This window comes from Dendrobates tinctorius, unplaced genomic scaffold (assembly GCF_039654945.1).
Source record: "Dendrobates tinctorius isolate UK_male_01 unplaced genomic scaffold, ASM3965494v1 ptg000166l, whole genome shotgun sequence".
NCBI lineage: Eukaryota > Metazoa > Chordata > Amphibia > Anura > Dendrobatidae > Dendrobates > Dendrobates tinctorius.
This window is the reverse complement of record NW_027361833.1, coordinates 1095603-1108721: the sequence shown is the minus strand read 5'-3', so window position 1 is coordinate 1108721 and position 13119 is coordinate 1095603. Positions and strand designations below refer to the sequence as shown.

At 46.3% G+C, this 13119-nt stretch overlaps 1 protein-coding gene across 1 annotated transcript in view; it reads right to left on the bottom strand.

The window, feature by feature from the left end:
* SLC9A4 (solute carrier family 9 member A4) overlaps positions 1–13119 on the bottom strand; it is a 105317-nt gene that overhangs the window by 34412 nt on the left and 57786 nt on the right. The window contains exons 7-8 of the mRNA XM_073550648.1: positions 12360–12430; positions 10680–10838 (exon numbers count right to left, since the gene is read on the bottom strand). Of these exons, the coding sequence (XP_073406749.1) occupies positions 10680–10838; positions 12360–12430 (230 nt within the window). The remainder of the gene's footprint in view (positions 1–10679; positions 10839–12359; positions 12431–13119) is intronic.

The window sequence follows — 13119 nt, the reverse complement described above, 5'->3', positions numbered from 1 at the left end:
TTAGGTGATCATTGGACACTGATGGGTGATATCATGACAGCCAGCATTTAGTTAGCAGTCATAGTAGATCATGATGCACTCCTGTGTATAGTACAAGCGATCAGGCAACCACAGCTTCGAGTCCCCTAAGGAGACTATTAAATAATGTAAAAAAAAAATATATGAGAAAACCCCCACAAAAGTTCAAATCCCCTCCCTTTTGCCCCAATAAAAAATAAAAAAAATACATATATTTGGTATCGGGCAGTACCCCGAAACACAGTGTCCGCAAATTGAGATTCTGACTTGGCTTTTATCCTAAGTCACGTAACAAGCCTCGTTAAAGGGTCGACATTGACTTTTAGGATTGCAACTTCCAATAGGTGTCACTAGAGTTCTAGTCCTCTCTGAAGAGACAATTTGCATAATTTGGTATCGCTGTGTTTGTAAAAGTCCAATCTATCAAAATATAAAATAAGTTAATATGACTGGTAAACAGCGTAACAAAAAAAAGACAAAACGCTAGAATTACTTTTTTAGTCGACACATCATTGCAATAAAAGGCAATCAAGACATTGTATCTACCCCAAATAGCATAAATTAAAATGTCAGCTCAGAGCACGAAAATAAGCAATCACACAGCTACATGTCCATAAAATTGACAGTGAATGTCTCACAAAATGGCAACAAACTTTTTTCACCACTTAAATAAAAAATTTTTTGCATGTTTGGTATCTGCTAATGATGAGCGAATGTGCTCAGATAAGGTGTTATCCAAGCATGCTCACGTGCTAACCGAGTGTCTTTAAAAAATATGTTTGCTGCTCCATGGTTGCATGTCTCGCAGTTGTTTGACAACCGCAACACATGCAGGTATTCCTGTTTGTTATGCACACACTGCATGTGTTGCAGCTGCTGAATAGCCGCGCTGGAACTCAAACATATTATTCAAGCACTCCAAAGATACTTGGCTAGCACCTGAGCATGCTCGGATAACAGCTTATCCGAGCATGTTCATCACTACTATCTGCATATTCACACTGACCTGGCAATCATATTGCCAGGTCAGTTTTACCATATAGTGAACAAGGTATATAAAAAATACAAAAAACAATTGTGAAATTGCACTTTTTTTGCAATTTCAACACACTTGGAAAATGTTTCCCCACTTTCTAGTTCATCACATAAACCGATTGATGTCATTGAAAGGTACAACGCGTCACATAAAAAACAAGCTCACGAAAAATAGAAAATCGCTCAGTTATCTAAAAGTCTTTTATATAGATACAGATATCGTGCCTTGAAATAGTATTCTTACCACATGAGCTTTTCCACACTTTTTTCTTTACACCCACAAACCTAAATGTATTTTGTGGGATTTTATGTGATATACCAACAGAAAGTAGTAAGTCGTTGTGAAGAAAGAAATAAAGAAAATGATATATGGTTTTCTAAATATTTTAAAAATATAAGTCTGAAAATTGTGACATTCATTTGTATTTAGTCTCCCATAGTCTGATATAATAAAATCCTGAGTGACAAAATGCCTCCAGAAGTCACATAATAGTAAACTGAATCCATAGAATCATAGCATGGTAGAGTTGGAAAGGACCTCCTGGGCCAACCCCCTGCTCAAAGCAGGATTCACTAAATCATCCCAGACAGATGTCTGTCCTGCCTGTGTTTGAAGACTTCCATTGACGGAGAACTCACCACCTCTCATGGCAGCCTGTTCCACTTATTGATCACCCTAACTGTTAAAAAAGTTTTTTCTAATATCTAATCTGTGTCTCCTCCCATTCAGTTTCATCCCATTGCTTCTAGTCTTTCCTTGTGCAAAGCAGAATAAAGATGATCTGTAAGGTACACCTGGGGTGGACCCGCTAGACCGTGGCAACGAACCTCCCGGGGGCGAGCTGACCAGGTGGACCACCCCCTATACAGGGAGCGTTTGGGGCAAGCCCGCGGGTAACTATTACCACGGCAGCTGGTACCCTGGGAGTAACGACAGACAGACAGCTAGAACCGAGTTGGGGATACAGGACTGACGGTACCGGCTGGGAACCACAGGACAGATGGGCACGGCCTGGAGACACAGGACTGGCGGGCACGGCCAGGAGACACAGGACAGGCGGGCACGGCTAGGAGACACAGGACAGGCGGGCACGGCTAGGAGACACAGGACAGGTGGGCACGGCTAGGAGACACAGGACCTAGGAGAGAGGAAAATGGAAGAGGTGAACGAGCAACGGATGGACAGGACGCGGTAGCGTGCATAGAGGGCGGCCAGAATCACTAGGGAAAAGCAGTGATACTCAGGCACCGCTGGCAGGAAGAGGCGGCCAGATATAGGGGCTAGTAGGAGAGCTTCCGGGTCGTGACCTAAAGTGGAGGAGGAGCAGGCGCGCGTCCTCAGGAGGAGGAGGAGGAGGCGCGCGTGTGCCCAGGCACAGTATGTGCGCGCGCCCGCCGAGCAGGAGGGGCGGGGGCGTGCACCCGGCGCGGTCCGGAAGACCGGACGGAGGATACTGCCGGAGGGGACCGCGGAGAAGACCGCGGCAGCTGGCGCAGAGGGGAGCAGGACACCGGAGGACGGGTAAGCTGCGGCTGGGAGGAGGCAAGGAGAGGAGCGCGTGGCAGCCGCCGCGTGACAGTACCCCCCTCCTTACGCGCCTCCCTCCGCAGTCTGGAAAAAAATTTAGCCAAGATTCGAGGGGCCTGGATGTTCTCTTGGGGCTCCCAGGACCTCTCCTCGGGACCAAAGCCCTTCCAATCAACCAAAAAAAAGGTTCTCCCCTTTTGCTTCCTCATGGCCAAAATATCTTTAACCTCAAATACATCGTCTGCGGAGACAGGCGGAGGCGAGTGAGGGGCCTTAGAAAGGAAACGATTGAAGATGACTGGTTTTAGCAAAGACACATGAAAGGCATTAGGGATACGGAGAGAGGCAGGAAGCCGTAGTTTGTAGGAGACATCATTAATACGAGACAAGACCTCAAAAGGTCCAATATAACGGGGACCCAGTTTATGGGAAGGGATCTTGAGGCGAATAAACTTGGAGGCCAGCCAAACTTTATCACCAGGGTGATATGGCGGGGCATCTAGGCGTCTTTTGTCGGCGTGTCTCTTAACTCTGTTACGTACCAACTCGAGAGCGGCCTTGGTCTCCTGCCAGATCCTGGAGAATTCCCCGGTCAGAAGGTCAGCCGCCGGTACACCCGAGGCAGGGGGAACCGGAAGAGGTACACCAGGATGTTGCCCATAGACGACAAAGAAAGGGGACTTGCCCGAAGACTCACTGACGTGGTTATTATAGGCGAACTCAGCCCACGGGAGAAGTTCAGCCCAGTCGTTCTGGTGGACATTGGAAAAATGTCGGAGGTAGTTCACCAAGCACTGATTTGTCCGTTCAGCCTGACCGTTGGACTGGGGGTGGTAAGATGAGGAGAAGTCGAGAGTGATATCCATTGATCTGCATAGGGCTCTCCAGAAGCGAGAGGTGAATTGGACTCCTCTGTCAGAAACAATATGTTGGGGCAGTCCATGAAGACGGAAGATGTGCTGAACGAAAATCTTCGCCAAGGCTGGGGCCGATGGCAAGCCGGAAAGAGGGACGAAGTGTGCCATCTTAGAAAACATATCAACCACCACTAGGACGACAGTACAGTTGGCAGAGTGGGGCAGGTCCGTAATAAAGTCCATGGCAATGTGTTGCCAAGGGGATGAGGGTACTGGAAGCGGGTGTAGAAGACCAGAAGGCAGCTGCCTAGGCACCTTGATCTTGGCACAGGAGAGACAGGAGGCGACGAAATCCCGGACATCCTGGGGAAGAGTCGGCCACCAGTAGTAGCGGGACACCAGGAGAAGTGTCTTCTTAAGCCCGAGATGGCCAGCCAGCTTGGAAGCATGTCCCCAGTGGAGGATTCGTCCTCGGTCCTTCTCCGGCACAAAAGTCTTGCCAGGTGGAGGTGAGAGAAGAGAAAGTGGTGCCACCGTGATGAGCCGGGATGGATCCAAGATATGCGTGGGTTCCTCTTCGACATCTGCGGGAAGGAAGGACCTGGACAAGGCGTCAGCTTTGAGGTTCTTGTTGCCTGGGCGAAAATGCAGACCAAAATCGAATCGAGCGAAGAACAGAGACCACCTGGCCTGGCGTGGGTTGAGTCTCTGTGCAGACCGAAGATAAGCTAGATTCTTATGGTCTGTGAAGATTGTGAAGGGATGTGCGGTGCCCTCCAATAAGTATCTCCACTCCTCTAGAGCTAACTTGATGGCCAGCAGTTCTCGGTCCCCAATGGAATAATTCCGCTCTGGGGTGGAGAAGGATTTGGAAAAGAAGCCGCACGAAACGAGCCTACCGGAGGAAGATTTTTGAGACAAAACCGCTCCAGCTCCAGTTGCTGATGCATCCACTTCGAGGACGAACGGTTTGTTGACCTCAGGACGATGGAGTACGGGAGCCGTGGCAAATGCTCGTTTCAGAGATAGGAAGGCCTCCTCTGCTTCAGGGGTCCAGACGTGTGGGTTGGCTCCTTTACGAATCAAAGATGAGATAGAGCCGGCCAATGAGGAAAAATGAGGGATGAACTGCCGATAATAATTTGCGAAGCCGAGAAATCGCTGAACGGCTTTAACCCCTTGGGGACGTGGCCAGTTGAGCACGGCAGACACCTTCACCGGATCCATACGCAGGCCGGAGTCGGAGATGATATAGCCCAGAAATGGAAGGGAGGACTGTTCAAAGGCGCACTTCTCCAATTTGGCGTACAGGCGATTCTCCCTCAATCGGAACAGTACTCGGCGGACATCTCTTCTGTGGGTGGACAGATCGGGAGAGAAGACCAGGATATCGTCAAGGTACACAACCACACTGGAGTACAGAAGGTCTCGGAAAATGTCGTTCACAAATTCTTGAAAGACTGCGGGGGCGTTGCACAACCCGAAGTGCATGACGAGGTACTCGTAGTGTCCATCCCTGGTGTTGAAGGCGGTCTTCCATTCATCTCCGGAGCGAATACGGATGAGATTATAGGCTCCACGGAGATCCAATTTAGAAAAGATTCGTGCCCCTCGTAGCCGGTTGAACAGCTCGGGGATGAGAGGTAGAGGATATCTGTTCTTGATGGTAATCTGGTTAAGACCTCGATAGTCAATACAGGGGCGGAGAGACCCGTCCTTCTTCTTGACGAAAAAGAAGCCTGCCCCAGCGGGAGAAGATGACTTTCGGATGAAGCCTTTGGCCAAATTCTCTTGTACATATTCAGACATGGCCTGGGACTCGAGTGGACTCAACGGATAGATTCGCCCCCGGGGCGGAGTCGAGCCGGGAACAAGCTCGATGGGGCAATCATATTGCCGGTGCGGTGGAAGAGCCTCTGCCTCTTTCTTATCAAAGACATCCGCAAAAGCCCAATAGGCCGAAGGCAAATCCGCAGGGCCCGAGACAGGAGACGAGCATTTGAGGGGTTGTACTGGACGAAGACATCTAGTCTGGCAAACGCAGCCCCAGCGAAGAATGTCTCCGGTCCGCCAATCCAGGACAGGTTCATGCATCCTCAACCACGGAAGACCCAGGAGCAAGGTGTGGGATAGAGACGGCAGCACGAAGAAGGCTATTCTCTCACGATGCAGGACCCCGATCTGTAATTCCAGCTCTTCAGTGACCAGAGTAACGGTCTCGCGCAAGGGAATGCCGTCGACTGAAGCTAACTGCCGGGGAACCTCCAAGGACCTAACAGGTAACCACAATCTCTTCACCGCCTCGAGTTGGATAAAATTTCCAGCAGCCCCTGAGTCAATATAGGCTAACTCCGAGAACTGTTTGGATCCCTGGATAAACAAAACAGGAACGGTCAAAGGTAGAGAGGTGTCGAAGGCACCTAGGGAGGCCTCTCTTACCTGTCCTAGGCGGAGGAGTTTCCCGGTCTCACAGGGCAGGAATGTAGAAGGTGGGAAGCACTGCCACAATAGAGACAAAGGCCATGAGTGAGTCTTTCCTGGCGGCGTAGCTCTGCGGGCCTGAGTCGGTCAACCTGCATAGGTTCAGGGGCTGACGCCGAGGTGGAAGGCCGAGAGCGGGGAGGACTGCGTGTCGGAGGAGAAAACCGAGTAGGTTTTCTCTCTCTGGCGACATCGCGGGAACGCTCCCGGAAACGCAGGTCAATTCGCGTTGCCAGCGAGATGAGATCCTCCAAAGACGTAGGTGTATCCCTGCCTGCCAACTCATCTTTGATTCGGGGCGACAAGCCACGCCAAAAAGCCCCTACTAGAGCCTCATTGTTCCATCCTAGTTCAGAAGACAACGTACGGAACTGGATGGCGTACTGTCCCACAGAGAGAGCACCCTGGCGAAGGCAAAATAAGGACTCGGTGGCGGAGACCAGACGGCCGGGCTCATCAAAGACCTTACGAAATGTCTCCAAGAAGGTTGCGAGCTGGGAGACTATCGGGTCATCTCGCTCCCACAAAGGATTCACCCAAGTCAATGCCTCACCCTCTAAGTGGGAAATCATAAAGGCCACCTTGGCCCGGTCGGAGGGATACTGCAGGGATGCCAGCTCGAAGTGCAACTGGGACTGGTTAATGAACCCCCGACAGAGTTTGGGATCTCCACTATAGCGTGGGGGTTTGGCCAAGCGGGGAGAGGACTGAGAAGCTGCCGCAGGCGCAGGGACAGCGGCCGCTGTCTGTAGAGCTAGAAGGCGGTTATCTACAGAGGCTATGTAGTTCAAAATATGGGCCTGGGTGTCGCGCTGCTGAGCAAGCTCCTGCTGTAAGCCGGAGATTTGGGAGGCAATCCCCGGATTGGAGGTTTGCAGAGATGAAAGTCTGGACTCCATTGACTTGAGGAACGACATGATCCTCGCCTGATTCTCACGAAGGAACAAAAGTTCCATTTGGGTCGGGGTCGGGGTACCAGCGGGATCCATGGCCTGAGTATTCTGTAAGGTACACCTGGGGTGGACCCGCTAGACCGTGGCAATGAACCTCCCGGGGGCGAGCTGACCAGGTGGACCACCCCCTATACAGGGAGCGTTTGGGGCAAGCCCGCGGGTAACTATTACCACGGCAGCTGGTACCCTGGGAGTAACGACAGACAGACAGCTAGAACCGAGTTGGGGATACAGGACTGACGGTACCGGCTGGGAACCACAGGACAGATGGGCACGGCCTGGAGACACAGGACAGGCGGGCACGGCCAGGAGACACAGGACAGGCGGGCACGGCTAGGAGACACAGGACAGGCGGGCACGGCTAGGAGACACAGGACAGGCGGGCACGGCTAGGAGACACAGGACCTAGGAGAGAGGAAAATGGAAGAGGTGAACGAGCAACGGATGGACAGGACGCGGTAGCGTGCATAGAGGGCGGCCAGAATCACTAGGGAAAAGCAGTGATACTCAGGCACCGCTGGCAGGAAGAGGCGGCCAGATATAGGGGCTAGTAGGAGAGCTTCCGGGTCGTGACCTAAAGTGGAGGAGGAGCAGGCGCGCGTCCTCAGGAGGAGGAGGAGGAGGCGCGCGCGTGCCCAGGCACAGTATGTGTGCGCGCCCGCCAAGCAGGAGGGGCGGGGGCGTGCACCCGGCGCGGTCCGGAAGACCGGAAGGAGGATACCGCCGGAGGGGACCGCGGAGAAGACCGCGGCAGCCGGCGCAGAGGGGAGCAGGACACCGGAGGACGGGTAAGCTGCGGCCGGGAGGAGGCAAGGAGAGGAGCGCGCGGCAGCCGCCGCGTGACATGATCCTTCTACAATGTGACAGCCCTTCAGATATTTGTAGACATCTATTAGTCTCCTCTCAGTCTTCTTTTTTGCATGCAAGCTAAACATCCCCAAATCCTGTAACCATTCATCATAGGACATAGTTTGCAGACCGGTAACCATTCTGGTCACTCTTCTCTGAACTTGCTCCAGTTTGTTGATGTTTTTTTTAAAATGTGGTGCCCAAAACTGGACACAGTATTCCAGATGAGGTCTGACCAAAGAGGAGTAGAGGGCAATAATGATTTTACGTGATCTAGACTGTATGCTTGGGTTAATACATCCCAGAATTGCATTTTCCTTTTTTGCTCCTGCATCACACTGTAGAGTCATGTTCAATTTATGATCTATTAGTATACCCAAGTCTTTTTCACATGTGCTATTGCTTAGCCCTATTCCTCCCATTGTGTATATGCTTTTTTTCATTTTTATTGCGCAGATGTAGTACTTTGCATTTTTCCTTTTAAAAACCATTTTGTTAGTTGCTGCCCACGGCTCCAGTTTATTTATATCTTTTTGAATCCTCTCTCTTCTCTAATGTTAGCTACCCCTCCTAGCTTTGTGTCATCAGCAAATTTAATCAGTGTACCATCAATTCCTTCATCTACATCAACAGATGTTGATCAATAGCCCAGGACAGAACCCTGTGGTACCCCACTTGAAACATTCTTCCAACTGGATGTGCAGCCATTTACGGCCACTCTTTGGGTCCCATCAATAAGTCAGTTATGAATCCATCTAAAAGTTGCCTTGTCCATTCCATACTTAGTTATTTTTTCAATAAGGATGGTGTGAGAATCTTTGTCAAATGCTTTGTTGAAGTCAAGATATTCAATATCACCGGCCTATTGTTCCCTGGGTCCACCTTCTTCCCCTTTTTGAAGATAGGAACAACATTTGCTCTTCTCAAGTCTTCTGGGACGTCTCCTGTTCTCCAAGAATTTTCAAAGATTATAGATAGTGGTTCAAAAATTTCTTCTGCTATCTCCTTCAGGACTCTGGGGTGTAATTCATCTGGACCTGGAGACTTGAAATCATTTATGTTAGCTGTTTCCTCACTATCTTTCTGTTTATAGATATCCTGGATTCTTCTATTCTTTTAATAGGACAGTGAAGATCAGTTGATGTTACATTTCCTTTCTAAGAGAAATCAAATGCAAAATAGGAATTTAATAGATCCTAAATTACACACATCCACCTGTGTGTAATTTATTCTCAGCATAACTATATCTGTTCTGTGAAGGCCTCAGAAGTTTGTTTGAAAAAAGATCAAACAGCATCATAACAACCAAGGATTCCCTTGGTCAGGGATATAGTTGTGGAGAAGAGTAAAGCAGGATTAGGTAATAAAAAATAGCCCAAGCTCTGAACATCTCATGGAGCACTGTTCAATCCATATCCAAAAATGGAAGGAAAATGACACAGCTGCAAACCTACCAATCAATGGCTGTCCACCTAAACTCCCATCCCAAGAAAGAGAGCGCTAATTAGACAAACAGCCAAAGGGCCCATGGTCACTCCGTAAAAGCTGCATACATCCACAGATCAGATGGGAGAATCTGTTCTCTGGATAACTATTAGTTGTATACTCTACAAATCTGGATTTTATGAAAGAGTTACAAAGAAAAAACTATTTTTGAGAGCAAACCAGAAGAAGTCTCGTTTACAATCTACAAAAAGCCATGTAGGGGACACAGCTAGCATGAGGAAGAAGGTTCTTTGGTTAGATGAGACCAAAGTTGAAATTTTGGGGCTAAATGCAAAACATTATGTGTGGCGGAAAGCTGACACTGCACATCACCCTGACAACACCATCCCCACCGTCAAATGTGGTGGTGACAATAGGAAGAGGTAAGCTGGTAACAGTTAATGAGAAGATGGATGGAGCGAAATACAGATCAATCCTGGAGAAAAACCTGTTAGAAGCTGCAAAAACTTTTAGACTTTTTGGGACATAGATTCACATAATGGAATGGCCCAGTTACAATCCCAACCTAAATCCCATTGAGAATCTGTGGCAAAGCTTTAAAATTGCTGTTCACAGATGCTCTCCATCCAATTTCACTGAGCAAGAGCTAATCTGCAAACAAGAAAGGGCAAAACTTTTAGCCTCTACATGTACAAAGCTGATAGAGACATACACCAAAAGACTTGCAGAAGTAATTGCTGCAAAAGGTGATTCTACAAAGTATTGACTGAGCTGAGCTGAATACAAATGCGCGTCACAATTTTCAGATTTATATTTTTAAAATATTTAGAAAACCATGCATTTTCCTTTTCTATTTTCTTCACACTACACACTTACTTATTTTGTGTTAGTATATCACATAAAATCCCAAGAATATAATTTTAAGTTTGTTGGTGGAATGTGAAAAAATGTGAAAAAGTTCACATGGTATAAACACGTTTTCAATGCACTGTATGTAGTGCAGTGTGTGAAATGGCTATGAAGGGGTATTCTATCCCCAGGGAAGGTTATCACATCAAAAAATACTGCTAAATCTGTCCATGCTTGATATTTCAGTTTGATGTTGCTTTTGAAGAAAGCCACGATATTTCTCTATTTATGCACAATTCCTTAAAGTTGCTAAATGTAGAGGAATATGGAAGAAACTCAGCTGTTTTTCTATGGTAGCATTCCTTAATGCTGTAACATAATCTTGGATCGATGGTTGGAGGAGAGCCGAGTGGGTCCCCATTCATGTTCCATCTCACAAGTTAGAGTTGGTTCTTCAAATTAGAAGCATCAGGTAGTAACTTATTTACTAAGGTTTAAGAACGTTTAAGAAATGTTTAATAATGTTTATGTGCAACTGGGCAGAAAATTGGTGGTAATGCCAATGTAAAGGTTTTTGACAAGTAACTTTTGTGCTGCATGTAGGAATCTGATACAATGACACTACAATGGTGGGTCCGTCCAACAAGTAATAATATCACTCACTGTAATGATGTCTGAGAAATATCTCTGTTCATACCAAATTTTGTCATCTCAATGGCTTGTTTAATTTCAAGCTTTTTGTGAAGGTTAACAATACTTGATTTAGGCTGATTTCCACGGATAAGAGCTTTTCTTAGAAACTTGTGATCAACCTTTTTAAACCTAAAAGACAAATTTTTCTGTGAAATCTCTACACATTACCAAATATTGAATAATTAACTAAAACATTTAGCACTCTATTTAACCTCTTTAAATGTGTATATAGAGGGACAAAGTTGTGATCAGAAGAATTACGACAGGATTAACTCAATGGTTACATTTTCGGTCCCTGTATGCATTAAAGTGTCATGAGGTTTATATATCCCATTCTGAGGGTAGCATCAACTATGGACAGAGGTCCTGATTCCAGTTCTTTGAGCACCTTATCGCTAGATCCCCAGCGCCTGCGAAGAACACTGAAGCCAATGCACATAGGAGGGCGGAATAAGTAAATATAATCACACTATTGCAGGATGCAGGATTTGAGGGCCACCAGGACACTGATGTTGATGGGAGGGGGGTGGTATAATAATGAAGACAGGAGGCAGAGATTTCTTCCAGGCATCATTAGCATACAGAAATAAAATTACGATTTCACAACAACAAGACCATTAATATTTGACACACAGGTAGAACTAGTTTACCATTTCTATCACCTGCATGACCATATTAATAGGTTATTTACATCCCTGGGGGGTGACCGATTCCATTTAACTCTGATATGCTGTGATGTTTCAGAGAAAACTACTTTAAAAGATACCAGGGTCCATGTCGCACATGAGACTTACTGAGAGAGACAGATCTGCGGCAGACTCTAGGTTCCTGCTGCCAGTGACTGACAGTTCTCTTCCCGTGTGCGTGTATAGAGAGAGATCTGTCAGTCATTGGCAGGGAGATGGTGCCGGGCACCTGCCTGTCAGACTAGTCTCTCGTGCAGATTGGTCCCTGACAGATTATAAAGTACACCTCTGTGTTTCAGTGTCAAACATACATGGCTGAAATCAATTAACCAGCATCTGAAGCATGGATTGGGCAGCATGTATCATCTGTCAGGTTCACTTTAAAACTACAGCATGAAGCCCAGTACGAGAAAATTAAAATTAAGATTTCTGAAATAAATAAGGCGCTATAAATTACAAAAATTCTCTGTAATCAATTTCTTTGCACAGCAACTCTTGTCAATTACTGTGGCATCTGTTGGATGAGAAACCTCTATATGTAACCCTAACCACAATCACATGAATAGATATTATTTTTATATATAGTGAAAGTTTAGATGTAGAAATTTAGGTCAGATAAACAGTTTTTGCTAAAGGAAAAGAATAACAGATGCCTAGTAGGTGAACTTTAAATCATAGTTCAAAATGGATTGGAAAGCAAGCACAATATGTGAATTAGCAGTAAATCCTTTGTAAAGAAATATAAGGCTCCTCATGAGTCACACAAGATGTTCTCGGACTAAGTAGCGTTATTCTATATGCTATAATATTTTTGGTGAGCATACATACAATACAATATGTTTCCATGTCAGTGCACTATTGGACTGAAATTAATGTACAGTAATATTGGAAAAAAAACTTGTCACCAACATGTCTTTAAAATACTTATTAGCAGGAAAAATCTTTCTTTATTGAAAAGACTTACTTCTCTCTCATTTGATAGTGTCCCCAGTGGCCACATATATCTGCAATTCCCGCTTTCAAGTGATCCATTAGCTTAACAAGTAATGAGGAAGGGACAAACGTAAATATATATTATTAGCATAACAGTCTTATTAAAATAGTTTGTCTTTTGTAGAGAAAAATACCTTTTATTATTTTCTTAATTTCATATATAAACTATTAGAACCTGTAAAAATCTGTCAACACAAAGTGGGCTTTCATGGTGAGACTTGGTGGCAGTCATTCTGCTTAGCAAGTTCCAAGAGCTGTCGGCTTTTCATCCATTCTAAGGACCCTTTAGGTTTCTCACAAGGACTGAATAATGAGCTGCATAACAGGGACTGATTTCCTCATTGGAAACATCTATATTTTTCTCAAAATGAGAAAACGCAGAGGCTAATTTATTAAGGTGTTTGCGCCAAATCCTGGCATAAAATCCCGTAACAAGTTGCAATATTTTTAGTCAACTCATAAGTTGTTTTCACAACAAAATCAACTAGCTACACCAATATGGGTGAAGTATGGGCAGGACAGGATGTAGCTACGTCCGTCCATCAAATTCATGAACAGTTTTGCCTCTATGGGCATGACTTACTCCAAAAATGCACTCCAGTCCAGGATTGGAGTGACATTTCTGGCAATGGTACACGCCAGTTAAGACATAATTCAGCTAATTCATTAAGTGTTGTGCCTCTTAATGATTTAGGCTCATTGTACTTTAGCAAGCCCATGACCTGGGAACA